This window comes from Melitaea cinxia, chromosome 1 (genome assembly GCF_905220565.1).
Source record: "Melitaea cinxia chromosome 1, ilMelCinx1.1, whole genome shotgun sequence".
Classification (NCBI taxonomy): domain Eukaryota; kingdom Metazoa; phylum Arthropoda; class Insecta; order Lepidoptera; family Nymphalidae; genus Melitaea; species Melitaea cinxia.
This window is the reverse complement of record NC_059394.1, coordinates 19,659,678-19,674,229: the sequence shown is the minus strand read 5'-3', so window position 1 is coordinate 19,674,229 and position 14,552 is coordinate 19,659,678. Positions and strand designations below refer to the sequence as shown.

Sequence of the window (14,552 nt, the reverse complement as noted above, 5' to 3'; positions counted from 1 at the left end):
TTAAGTACATAAATTAAAAAGAAAACAATGGATTATAAATATTTATTTTACAGACTTTTTACAAAACTATAAGAGTAAATTTTATAACTTAATACATAATAAAAAACTTAAAATTAATTACATACATCTATACTATCTTGAAAACTCAATGTATGTATCTATATTACAATTTCTCACAGAAAACCTTCTTATAGGAAGTATTTTATCAGATTCTTCATACTTTTCATCTACTTCAACTAATGGAAACTCTTCAAGATTAGGATCGGAAGCCAAAGCAACAGCTGCAGACTCATTTGTGTGGATATAAATAGTAAAACTTGCATCCTCGGGCAAATTTGTAAATTTGTGGCGGACTGCCGCCAATTTTAAGCAAAACGCGCGTAAATTCTGTTCAGTTTTAATTAAATATGCGTCAGAAGTTTCATCAAAATCACTTATATGTTCAAAGTCGAAAACAAATTTTAATACTGGTTTGTAACTATTGTCTGTTATAGCGAATTCTAATCGTTTTAATCGCCCACTTCTTAAACATTCTGCTATAGTTTTTAAACATAAATCAATGTACTGGTTGACCTCAGGGTGTATGGACCGGTAAACAACGATGTTATACTTTTTCTTAGTTTCAAAAATACTCTTCGGGTACGTTGAAGTATAATATAAAATACTATGAAAAGTGACTGCTAAAAATTCCACAGTTATATCTACAAAACAGTTATCCATATTCATGAAATTACTTTAAAATTTCTAACCTATGCTAGGAAGTAAAATTTTTTGACTGAAAACGTCAAATATTTTTTTTTTTTAATTAACACAACATTATTCATATAAAATATCTCTGGTTTCCCTTCAAAACGTATAAATCTTTCGCCTTTTCATATAAAATAAAAACATGTTAGAATAGAATAAATTTTTGATTATTTTATACAAAAATGTTGCACAATTGTCAAATTCGAAATAACAAATTGACAACTTGTTTTTGGGCTAGTGACATGTTAAATATTACCATTGATGAAAATGGATGAAAAGTTCGCTTTATTTAATGACAAAAAAATTGTAGTTCCTTGTAATTTTTCCACTGTATATATAGTAACTTACAATAACCTTTGTTAGGCTGTATGGATTATAGTCCTTTGCCTTTCCCTATTGGGGATAAATTTTAAAACAACATAACCTTTGTTAGTACATAGTTTTTTGTGAAATAGAAATTTCAATCAAAATGTCAGATACCAATTTCCAATTTAAGCTTTGCCGCCCATCCTCTGTGTGCATTATTAGAAAAGTAGTGAAATTACATAAAAATTAAATCTGCCTGTCTTTCTAATCGCTATAAACACAAAAACTACTGAATGGAATCATTAATGAAATTAGGTTTTTAATTTAGTGAATATTTTGAAGAAAGCTCATTATACCCAAACTTAGGTCCAAAAATATATAGGTAATACTAGCTTCTGCCTACGACTTCGTCTGTGTGGAATAGTTACTTTGGTTTTACGCTAACTTTAACCCGCGACTTCATTTACGTAGAAATTGAAAATATTTTTAAGTAATACATACGTTAAGAGTTATATTTTGCTGCGATGTTATTTTAAAACTGCGATATCTCTTAAGATTTTAATTGAAATTGAATGATGTAAAGAGCACATGACAAACATCTGTATTGGCCATACAGGTGGTTGCCGTGGTCTGGGTGTTTTTGCAGTCCTTGTGGGTCTCCCCACCGTGCCTCGGAGAACACGTTAAGTTGTCGGTCCCGGTTGTTATCATGTACACCTGATAGCGATCGTTACTCATAGAAGAGAATATATCCGCCAACCCGCATTGGAGCAGCGTGGTAGATTAAGCTCTGATCCTTCTCCTACACGGGGAAGGAGGCCTATACCCAGTAGTTGGATATCACAGGCTGAAGCATAAAGAACAATTTTGTTTTAAATAAAATATTTGTGATTAATTACCTATTTATTTGGATAAGGATTAATATCATATTTTTATAAATACCTCAGCAAATAATAGCCTATATTAGAACAGTTTAGAATAAAAATATTAGTCAGTCAACCTTAAAAGATAGACATGTTGTTGCAGACTTTTTTAGAACTTTTTAAGGGGAACAATTCTGTCTGTCATACATGATTTTTTCGAAACTTTACTGTTTATGCAGCGCACGCAGCGGAAGCTCTCAATAGCAAAAAAAGCCCCGATTTTGAAACATACTTCATTGCTGCTCAACTCCTCTTGGTCTTAGCCTGACGATGGGCTATCTACACTGAAAGAATTTTTTATATCAGACAATTAGTTCCCGAGATTAGTGTGTTAAAGCAAAGAAAAAAACCTCTTCTACTTTATAATATTAGCATAGATATAAAAAAATAATTGGAAAAGTCTTTAGATTAAACTGAATTATTTTTATCAACTTAAATAGTAATAGTTCTTGAAAACATCCACTTTAAAAATAGATATTGGTAGCTATCGCAAAAGAAAATTCAAACGTAGCTCTTACACTTATCACGAAACTTGCTTGATGTGATGTGACTACCCTCTCCTAGCTTGATGCAACTACCCCCACCTGCCTTGATACGAATACCCCCACCTAGCTTGATGTGACTACCCCCACCTTGATTGATACTACCCCCCAATGCAGCCATTTGTTGTCACAAAGATCTTTTCGTATCATAACGTTCCTATATACTTAAGTATATAAATAATAGCGCATTAAATATGATTAGATTTATGAGCCCGCAATAACAAAGTCTGCCAGAAAAAGTGGAATTGACAGTGATTTTACTCTTAATTATAAAACTAAATCGTAGTGGACTATAATAGGAGACTAATTTGTCTTTCTACCCCTCCTACAAAAAATAAATTATTACAAATTCTGTTTTAAATTGCCTTTGCTTTAGATTTCTTTATGCCTACATTAATTTAAGCTCGTTATACTTGTTTATACATGTTTGTTAGTGTAGGCATGTATTTATACAAAAAAAAAAAAAACATACTTAAATAGGAAAATAATACAAAACTCATTAATTTAAATAATCTATAATCAATAAAGTAAGTTATTTAACATGTTTCAACTATAACAATCTTCTATTTATCAGGAAGGCTGTTTAATCCCTGAAAAAGATAAAAAAAATATATAAAATTGTACCACATATAAAAAAAGTATTAAGTTCTTGAGAACTAAAATATTTCAACATTTTTATAGCAGAAACACTGATTTTGCTATATAAGTCCAATGACCCTTTTTGCAAATTTTATCAATTTACATACTTAAATTAATGGTATGCAATTTTTTTAATTTACTGCAAGATATATATATATAGTAAAGAGCTACTTAAGAAGCAACAAAATCGTCTATTAAAAATATTCACATTATTTATATCTCTCAGAAGGACATTTTCCTGAAGCTGGCCATTTCTAAAGGCAACCAAAACCCCTTGCGACGTCTTAATGCAGAGAAATTAGTATTCATTCCCCATAATTTGCCCTTAGTGCAGTACAAGTCCTAGTTAATTCATTTTCCTTTTTTTTTCAAGCATTCGTCTCACCTGATGGTAAGCGATTACCGTAGCTTATAGACACCTGCAACACCAGAAGCATCGCAAGCGCGTTGCCGACCCAATCCCCAATCCCCCCAGGAGCTCTGGTCACCTTACTCACCAACAGGAACACAATACTGCTTGGAAACAGTATTATTTTGCTGTGATCTTCTGTAAGGTCGAGGTACTACCCCAGTCGGGCTGCTCCATATTTTGAGCAGGAAATACGTGCTGTGCCCTACCTCAGTTAAAGTTGTAGGTTTCTAAGTTGTAGGTATTATATTTTAATTACTGATTTTCAAATCCAATATTCGGTTGAATAGTCTCCAGACCACCGGATATCTTGTTACAGCTCTAATAGTTATATTAAAACGAAAACTTACATTTACATTGTAAGGATTGCCCGTTACTCTCATATCACGCTGGTAGTGCATTCGGTCCCATCGACTGAGCAGTGAACGTCTGTAATGCTGTGCGAAAAAACCGTATTTTAACTTAAATAATAAATATTTCACACACAACAGCCCCCAAGAGATTACAAACCATGTATTGTGGGCATGAAAACATACAACACTATGGCTAGATCATGAAATACATTTGTATGGTCTATACAAACATTTATCATGAGAGAATTGACCTTGTAAGCTGTCTAGAAGGTTACTCAATTCAACCGTATATATTTTTGTGTATATATGTTTATCATGTGGTCACATTTACATTTCATCAAGATCTGATTACAACTTTTGTCATACAGGCATTTGCCGTTTTGGCATAGAGCAAACACAAAAAAATAAATAAATATAGATATAATAATAAATATTACATTTACGGTGAACGACCGTACATTTGCGCCAACTCGGCATTTTATATTATAATTAAATTTATTAATTTTTTTGTATGTTAAGCAATAAGTTCAGTTCACATATAACCTCGCGGGCGTGTGCACTCAGTAGCAATTTTATCATTTTTTAACTATCATTTATTTTATCAATAAACTTTTTTATATATCATATGATTTAGATACTGCAGCAGAACGGCATCTTTAACTAAAAATTATGTATTCAAATTTTTTGTTCTTATTCTAATATATGTATAAAATGATAATATTCTAACATGAACTGTGAAGGAATATGATATTGCGAGAAATTATATTAATAGTTTTCTAAAACTAGTTTTTAGATTGAGACAAACTTCTTAGCATTCAATTTATTAGTATATTATACTTCATAATACATTTTGCAAATTTCTAGGCTTAAATGTGGAGAATATGACTGTACTCTATACTGATACTGATAAATATTAACACATTCTACCTTAAGATTTTTTCATTGGGTACTTTAAATTGTAAGTTTATTTTTATTGATTTATTTAAAAAAAAATTATACATACAAAAATGGGTGTGCTTATCCCTGTAAGAGATTTCTTCCAGCACACCAAAGTTTCTTTTGGGAGACTGTTTCTATAAGTTTACTATAAAATATACTTACGTAAGAGTAAATAAGTTATTTATAATTGCGAAAGGATTGGTTATCAAACATTATCTATGGTTCTTGGATATTTTAATTTGAAATCCAGTAGACCCTTGTTACCTAACACATTTGTTAAACTTACATTGCCTAGTGTTAAATTGTGAATGTGGTATAGGCCCCAGCCAGGCAAACCCAGGGCAGCTGTGATGACTAAGAAACTAGGTATTATTTCGTACCACATATTGCTTAAAAATAAGATTAACCCGAATTATATGCAAAGAATTATTTTTCGAAGAATGACAATGACAAATAGCTTAGTACTGCCAGTGCCATCAATGGAGAAAAAACTGCGTTTGAAAGTGAAACTAGAAAATTCTGTAAATAATTTATTCACTTTAGGTAAGGGTAAGTTTACAAAATTACTTTATGTATTCTTGCTAATAATTATATTCTTACATACACATCTAAAAATAATAGCAGCGTTTTACCTGAAAATAAAACGCTTATTAAATACTTACCTTATTTGAAGCTTACTTGTTTGAGATAGGCCCCTCCACTGTTTTCCGTCTTATTCACCTCTCTTTCTACCCTATATGTCTTTCTCTTTCGCACACATCCCCACCTACCACCAGGCAGGGCCACGACATTTGATGTAATGGTCGGAGGCCCGCTCGCGTTATTGGATCGAAAAACACCAGGCAGAGTTAAAAATGTAAGCTTCAAATAAGGTAAGTATTTAATAAGCGTTTTATTTTCAGGTAAAACGCTGCTATTAAAAACCTGACCGTTATTTGAAGCTTACTTGTTTGAGATTTGTTTGTTATCGCCTGGTGGTAGTGGACGCCAATGTGAATGATAGCCACATAAATAAAAAGGAACACAAGAGAAAGGTTCACGAAATGGGATGTGTGATAAAAAACTATTTATTGAAAACCAAGTATACTATATTATACCATATTAACTTTTACAAAAATAAATCTTTTAAGTTCTTCTTTTGAAAGCTAATAGTTAAATAAACTTTAAAATTGGTATTTAATTATTGTAATCGATGTATAACCAAAACAAAAAATACTCAATGTATTTAAAAAGTGATGTGATTCAGTAATTTTCATTAAAAATAATTATAATAATTAAAACGATATTATTTTAACACAAAAATCAGTCAAATGGGTTAAATAAACTGGTAACACTACTGTTAGCTGGTTGTGGTTGGATTTCGCGCCTATAAAACCGAGCAAATGTGTTACATGTCTTCCAATTTCCTCGTGATAAAATTTCGTCTAGAGGAAGATTATCAGCCCAATTTCTAGATGCTACCGCTGATCTTACGCTACCAGCTGAGGCAGATATACCAGCCTCTTTCAGCAACGATTTAAACCAGCCGGCAATTACGGTACGTGAGGCTGCTTTAGGTTTGCCTCTAATATTAATGAAAAGATTTGTACAGTTGCAAGCTTGACGTTTCGGTTCAAGAAGTTTCATAGTTTGTTTAACCCAAAAAACTGGATCTAACTTTTTGTTTTCAGAGTTAGAAATCAACCTCCAACCTGACTGCCTATGCTCAGAGGTATCCGTCTTTGACCCAAAAATTGGCCACATCACTAGACTACTATTGTTTTCGACTAAATGCTGTGAATCTATTGAAAGTAATGTTAGATCGTGAATCCGTCTACCGGAGCATAACAACAGTAGCGCCGCCGTATGTCTGGACGTATCGAAAGTATTGTTTTCATCTATGGGCATACTCTGCATGTAATCAACTAGCACGTTGATGTCCCATATAGGAGGCTTTCGATTAGTTGGTTTCTTTAAAGCTACCGACTTGATAATGTGTTTAACTAATGTATGAGAACTTAAGTCAGTAGGCTGGTTTGCGTTACAAAGTGTCGCAACTACGGATTTATGTAGTAAAATTGTGTTATAAGACAATTTCTCAATTATATGCAAGTCAGCTAGAAATCTAGCTAATATAGAACCATCCGGTTGAAAAGGATCTAATTTATGTTTCTTAGACCAGCTTAACCATCTATTCCAGGCTGCTCGATACGTTCTGCGAGTTGAAGGACGCCAGGAAGATAAGAGTAGTTGCCTTTGATTTTTACTCCACCCGATTAAATTCCTTGACCACCCCCACACTTCCAGACCTCCAAGGTCATCTCCTGGACTTTGGGAGGTGGAAGGTTGGTCGTTGTATCTATGAGGTTCTGTTCCAGTTTGTATATCGTGTACGGAGCTGCCAGCGCTCGTGACTTTAGATCGGCTCGCCAAAAAACTCGTTCCCAGCGTGGGACCACTATCAGGTACACTCCGATCGCCGAGTTCAAATGAGACAGGACTTTCGGAATTATGTATGGTGGTGGAAATATCCAAGCTAGGCTGTAGTTCCATACTTGAGAAAAAGCATCGTGATATAGGGCTATTGTATCGTTTATCTCCAGTGACACATAGTTGGCTACTACATGCGCCCGACGAGATGCGAAGAGATCCACTACTGGTGTCCCGAACTTGTGGAATATCTTTTCTACGCAATGTTCTAGGAGATGCCACTCCGGCGGTAGCCGGTGCCTCGATAAATGATCGGCATGGCTGTTGTAGAGACCGGGAATGTGATAAACCGACAGTTGAATCTGATTGAGACTGATTAGGTGAAAAACCCTGGCCGTCAGCTCCAACAGAGGAACAGATCTTGTTCCGCCTTCGTTCCGCAAGTAAGTCACAACTGTGCGATTGTCGCATTGGAGTAACGTCGTCGACTGACGCAGTAGGTAACCTTGGTTCTCTAGAACTTTCAGGACCGCAAGCATCTCCTTGATATTGCAATGTAAGGCTTTCTCTTCGTCGGTCCATGTCCCTGATATTGAATGTCCGTCGATTTGTGCTCCCCAGGCTAGATCGGAAGCATCTGTCGTTATGAAATGGGTCGGCGGTGGTAGGTGAATTGCTGAACACTGATGACAATTTTGGAGCCACCATTTTAGGTCTGTTATAGCTTTTTCTGGTAACTGTGCTACTACTGCAGGCTTGTTCAGTAAAGAGTTGAGGAATATTAGGAGTTCTCGAAAATGCAACCTGCCGTTGGGCACAACAAAACTTGCAAAGTTTAAGTGCCCCACAACACTTTGTAATTCTCGAAGTCTTACTCGTTTGATTTTCAGCAAAGGAAGTATCTTGCTGGTTATATTTTTCATTTTTTCTTCTGGAAGGAATTTTTTGTTCTTCCAAGGATCCCAAAGGATACCTAAAAAGACTAGACTCTTTTCGGGAACAAGAGAGCATTTTTCCAGATTTATCTGCCAGCCTAGGTAACGCAGGTGGTCTAGGAGCATTTGTACGTGAATTCGTAACGTGGATCGATCCTGATGGACTATTACAAAATCGTCCAGGTACACAATTATTCGTAGACCCTTCTGCCTCAGAATTTGAGCAATCCAATTGGTCAATGAAGCAAATACTTTCGGAGCCGTACTTAGGCCGAAGGGAAGGCAAGTCATTTGTAGCAGTTCTCCCTTGTAAATCAGCCGAAGAAATCGCCTGTGACTTTCTTTTATAGGTAGATGAAAGTAAGCTTGTGAAAGATCCACTTTGCACAGCCAATCGTTCTGTTGCAGGAACTCTGGTATTCGAAATACATTTATCAATCTGAATGGTTCGGTTATAACATACCGGTTCAGAGCTTTTAAATTGAATATAGGCCGGTTCGAGCCATCGCTCTTTGCTATCAGAAACATCGTGGACAAGAAACTTGGGGAGAGCTGAGCTTTTTCTAAAATTCTCTGAGATTTCATCTTTTCTATTATCTCCGTCATTGCATCTGATTCTGGAGTGCAATAAGCTACGCTTGTGATGCTGGGGAAGACTAAGGGAGGTTTTTTGCGAAAGGGTATCCGATACCCTTTTATTAGCTGTAGTAAAAACTTTGGAGCTCCCATTCCTTCCCACTGGCGGTAGTAATGAAGCAGTTGCCCGGCCTTGAACGTCGAGTCAGTATTTTCGTCTTTTGTTATTGGAGTCGAAGTCGGTTCTATTTCCAGGGCGCTTGCGTTCGTTTTTATTTTGACCTCTGCTGCTCGTGTTACCTCCTCGCGAACGAAAGGAACCTCTAGTCGCCTGTGCTGTGCGATTTGTTGCATTTAGCGAAGGTTGTCCCTGCGAGGGACGATTATAGTGATAGCCCTGCGAGGGCTGGTTACAGAAAATACCCTGCGAGGGTTGTTGATTATAAAAATGTTGCGAATGAGCTCGGGAGGAGCAGCATCCTTGATTTGTGGTACCCTGCGAGGGCCCATGAAAAGCAGCCGACCCCTGCGAGGGGTGGCGTATTGACCTGCTGGTTCCTGCTTGCGAAACAGGGCCAGTATTGGTCTTGTTCAGTGGCATAAAGACTTTTTTGACACCGCTGTTCTTTTCCAGAAATGTAGTGAATAATTCCTCATTAAAAAGGTGCTTATTGGAAGGGGGTATTTTACGTAAGGTGTTTTTCAGCAGTGGGTCACGTACTGAATTAATCAAACCATGCCGACGCATCTGTATGGCTTCGGCACGATGTCCACAAACTATTTGTAATAAATCCGCAGAAACTTTGGCATATTCACCTTTTGAGAATAAGTCGTTAATTTTATCATGCATATTTTCAACACTGAAATTAGTTTCATTACTAGCCCAGGAAATTAAGTCTTTAAGGCTGGCTTGCAGGGCCTCCCTTTGTTTAAGAATGCAAAAAGAAAGAGCAGCATAAGCTTTATCATTATATGACAAATTACGCAATTGATCATAAGATTTTACTTCATCGTTTGTTTCTAAATCTACAAAGCCCGGTGTGTGGTTGTATAATTTTTGTACTTCTGCATAACGCACTTCAGACCATTCACTTTTATTAAAATATTGAATATCATCAAGAATTTTTAAGAAATGTTGTGGTGTTTTAGGTATAGCAGATTCTTTTAATTTTGTTTCAAAGTCGAAGTTAAATTGAAAAGGCGATTGACTTTGCACAGCAGGTTGTTCAAATTCGCTATACAAGATACCACTTACATTATCGTCTACAATTGGTTCTTGGTCATTGTATGAACTTTGTTCGTTGCTAGGAGCACTAAAATTTAAATGTCGGCGTAGTTCGTCTATATCCTGCGTTAATTTATCCAGGCGGTTCTTATCATAACTATTTTTTCCTCCCTTCCTTTTTTTACCATGCTTGCGTTTACGGCGACGAGATCGTTTTGCTTTTGCATCGGAAGATGTTGTAGACAAACTTGAACTACTACTACTTGAACTACTACTACTTCTTGATGACGCGCTACCCACTGACCTGGCTCTTTTAGATTTTGAAGCATCCGTGGGCTTAGTACACCGTCTATCTTCTGCTTGTTGCCGTGTCTCACGCGTTGACGTTGCACTTGTCGAAGCCAGTGCAGGAACGTACTCCACATTTTGCTGCTCATCGATAAAGTCGTCCATCCTATACAAATATTTCCGTTAAATACAAAATATAAAAGACGAGTAGTAAAATATCGCCTTAAAAAATCTTGTTATAACATTTTAATAAAAATAAAAATTTTGAGGGTAGAAAGTAACATGAACAATCAAATTAACTTTTGCAAATTAATGACTAATTAATTTGTACCGAACGATAAAATCGTTATATTATTCTAAAATCACTCAAAAACTCAAGGCTGTACTTACATTTCACTGCAATGAACCCACCTTGAAGCACAGAAGATATTTTACACTTACGTTCAACCAGAATTGAATACTTTTGTAATACGCAGATAAAGGTGGAACCTGACTTCCTTTCTCGACGGAAAACAGGACGCCAATGACGCGAGCGGGCCTCCGACCATTACATCAAATGTCGTGGCCCTGCCTGGTGGTAGGTGGGGATGTGTGCGAAAGAGAAAGACATATAGGGTAGAAAGAGAGGTGAATAAGACGGAAAACAGTGGAGGGGCCTATCTCAAACAAGTAAGCTTCAAATAACGGTCAGGTTTTTAATATTACATTATATTTAATATACACACAAAACAAAACGTAGCTGATATCACGTTATAAAAACTAAAAATATCATTGTAGTTTTAAATGATAAAGTAAAAAAAATGAGTATAAAATTTAGTTTTATTTGAAATCTCAGTTTATTTTCTAAAGAAATACTCGGTGAATTCGTTAAGGTATTAAGGTAATCTTACTACTTTTAAGAATGAAACATTGAGCAGAAACTTTCGTCTTTGAGAATTGAGACTTGAGTCTTGAAGTCTTGAAGTCATCTTGAGATGACAGACGAGCTTAAGCTTAACACATTTTATTCAATTATAGACACTTATTCTTTATATAATCTGTGCAAAAGGTATACGGTCATCAAAAATGGCAGACGTACCGATCGATTGTGATTTCCCTGTTTGGGGTTTATTGCCAAAAAAAGAAACAGGAGTCGCTTCATTTTTAAATAAATACCCTAATTACGATGGCCGGAACACAGTTATCGCAATTCTCGATTCTGGTGTCGATCCAGCAGCGACAGGGCTTCAGGTAAAAAATTGTCTTGTCATGATTTGCTCGAGTTTTTGTTTAACATTTCCATTAGAATTAATATTTTGTGACTTAGGTGACTAGTACGGGAGAGACTAAAGTTATAGAGAGATTTGACTGCAGCGGTTGCGGCGATGTGGACACAAGTACGGTAGTTCATAAAGTTGTTGATGGATGTATAACCGGCAGTACGGGGCGCAAGCTAAAAGTAATTTTTCATTATTATTATTTTTAATAAGAAAAAAGTATTATAGACAAATATATATCTTTCACGAATTTGATCTTTCGTCAATTTTTAATTAAATGCAACTCAGTAAGGGGCCAGTGATTTCGTCATATGATCACAGCTGTTCTTTGTCATTTTTTTTTTGTGACACAAATACGCATGTGTAAATTTATGCAACTGTCACTTTTTTGAAGTATTTTATATACATTTTGCTACTTTATTTACTAAGTTACTAAATGCATATGGACATCCATACAATGAAATCCATAAAATATATTTTTTAAAATTATTGTCTGTCTGGCTGTCTATCTGTTTGTTCCGACTAATCTTTGAAACGAAAACTAGGCAATCATAGGACTGTCGATCTGTAGTCTTAATTAATAAATTGCCTGTAGGATATGCATAAAGCAGAATGTGTAACAAAAGGCCTGAAATTTAGTCAGCTGACAAATTAAAAAAAGATGCTCCTATGTTTTTTTTTTAAATTATATTATTTAAATTCATGTTACATAAAAATTACAATAATGCACTCCAAAAATCGTGAGGATTTGTGTGGAGTTCTAATTCTGAATACAGTTCATTTAGGCAAGGGTGGGTAGTTCTAAAAACTAGAGTAGGTAAAACAACTTCAATTAATTTCTTATATTTTTCAAAGTAACTGTTATTTTTTTTAATTGTTACCTTGAATTTATTCCTTAAAGATTCCAGAATCATGGAAAAATCCAACAGGGGAATGGAGAATAGGTGTAGTGTATCCATTCATCTTATATCCAACTAAAGTAAGGGAAAGATTAATTGAACATCGTAAAGAACATCTTTGGGATGTCGGTTACAAACCAGCTCTCACCGAGGCTACAAAGCAGTTACAGGACTTCGAAGATGAGACTTGTGAGTCTTTCTTCTTATATTGTTTCTTAATATTATTTTTATTGCAGGCATGTCTCCTAAATTTATTTACTAAATAAGTTTAAAAATAAACAGGAAGAGCTTTATTACTACTAATATTAGTAGCTTTATAAAATTTGTTTTGAAATACCTCTATGTCAATAACATAAATTTTACAATTGTGATATTATAAGATAAGTTAAGAAGAAGTTACTAATTCTATACTAAAATAATTTATATATTATTTTTCAAAAGAGTAACTGCGGAGTTTCTTCCCGATTCTTCTCTGCAGAATCTACATTCTGGATCGGTGGTAGCTTAACTTTTACAAAAATAATAATTTAATTTTTAAAGTTTTAATTTGTAGAATGACAATTCGAAAGTGCTCTTGGGGCCTATTTGAATAAAGCTGTTTTTGATTTTGATTCATTACAGTAAAAAAAAGAAAAGATAATGTAGCTATATCTGTTGGCTGTTACTTATAACACAAGCATTAAGTTGCTTACCACAGGAAAAGACTGTGTGTATGCTGTAGATATTTATTATTTATTCATATTTCCTTCACAGCGTCAAAGACAACACTTAGTTATGATGAAAAAATGCAGAAAGAGGAATTAGAAGCTAGAGTAGAAATTTTAAAGGAGTATGAGAAGAAATACCTTGATATAGGACCTACTTATGACTGTGTTCTATTCCATGACGGTACCTGTTGGAGGTAGGAAATATCTTGTTTGATTTTGGTATAAAATATTGTGTATTAGTTACAAAACTTCTGTTATTTATTTATATATTTATTTATTTATTTATAGAACACCAACAAAGTATACACCAAATTTCAAGTACATATACAATAACAGTAGAGTCTGAGTGTAACTTTAATTATAGGTGATAACTAAATTACATTTGAGTAACATACACTAATAACACACATAAATAACATACATATGACAAGAACTTAAGATAGTGTTATACAGTTAAATTAACTACATTAAAAGATTGAACAAAAGAAATCAAAATATTAAAAAGAAATAATTTGTAAAATACTAAATACTGATCAATATATAATAAAATATTATATTATATTATACAATTTATAATAATTTATAAAATATTATACAGAGTATTTATAAAAATATTTGTACATACTAAGAACTAATTTCATTGTCGATTAGTCTGTCGGTTATTAATTTGTGACTTCTTATTTATTTATTTTATTTAATGAAACAATAGTACAATAAATGTATAACAATATAAGTCAAACATTTAAATTATTGTTACGTACACTTTATGAGGCTAACAATCACCTATCGAAGTTTACAAAATGAAACATAAAATACTAAATTGACAAGATAAATACACATAATTATGTTTTATTGTGACCTGTTAATAGTAGAATCACTTTTGACATGAAGGTAGATTAAAAATAAAAGAAAATATCAAACAGGTAACTGTATAATAGTAGGCTATCTTATCAACCAGTATAACTTACGCGAGCTACCTCGCCGCCCGCTCCCTCTTAATGTATACTAGCGACCCGCTCCGGCTTCGCATGGGTATAAAATATAAATATAGCCTATGTCCGATTTTATTTTTGTGTTACCCACACATTCAAAAATGTATAGCCTATGTCATTCACTGAAAAAATGATTAAAATCGATCCAGTAGTTTTGATTTATTCATTACTGCCCGTGGCCCGCACGCGTTAACTTTAGAGTAAACGCTACGTACCGCAATTATTAAATCTGTAATATCTTCGAAAATATTCATTTAAATCATATGCTGTAAAGGGCCATATAGATCTATATTTAATCAACAATGTATTTTTTAAATCAAATCAAGAGTGAATAGGCATCTTCTAGGCAAGCGGGCACCACCTTAGGCTGCATCTTCACTTGCCATCTGGTGAGATCGCAGTCAAGC

General features: G+C 34.4%; 2 protein-coding genes across 2 annotated transcripts in view; one reads left to right on the top strand and one right to left on the bottom strand.

The window, feature by feature from the left end:
* Nucleotides 1-50: 50 nt before the first annotated feature.
* On the bottom strand, nucleotides 51-786 carry LOC123670501 (mitotic spindle assembly checkpoint protein MAD2B). Its single transcript, XM_045603996.1, has one exon. The coding sequence runs from the start codon at nucleotides 724-726 to the stop codon at nucleotides 133-135; it is 594 nt and encodes a 197-aa protein (XP_045459952.1). The 5' UTR covers nucleotides 727-786; the 3' UTR covers nucleotides 51-132.
* A 10,530-nt stretch (nucleotides 787-11,316) lies between these two features.
* Nucleotides 11,317-14,552, top strand: part of LOC123658412 (tripeptidyl-peptidase 2) — a 36,248-nt gene continuing 33,012 nt past the window's right edge. The window contains exons 1-4 of the mRNA XM_045593841.1: nucleotides 11,317-11,521; nucleotides 11,598-11,729; nucleotides 12,449-12,635; nucleotides 13,200-13,347. Of these exons, the coding sequence (XP_045449797.1) occupies nucleotides 11,357-11,521; nucleotides 11,598-11,729; nucleotides 12,449-12,635; nucleotides 13,200-13,347 (632 nt within the window). The 5' untranslated portion in view covers nucleotides 11,317-11,356. The remainder of the gene's footprint in view (nucleotides 11,522-11,597; nucleotides 11,730-12,448; nucleotides 12,636-13,199; nucleotides 13,348-14,552) is intronic.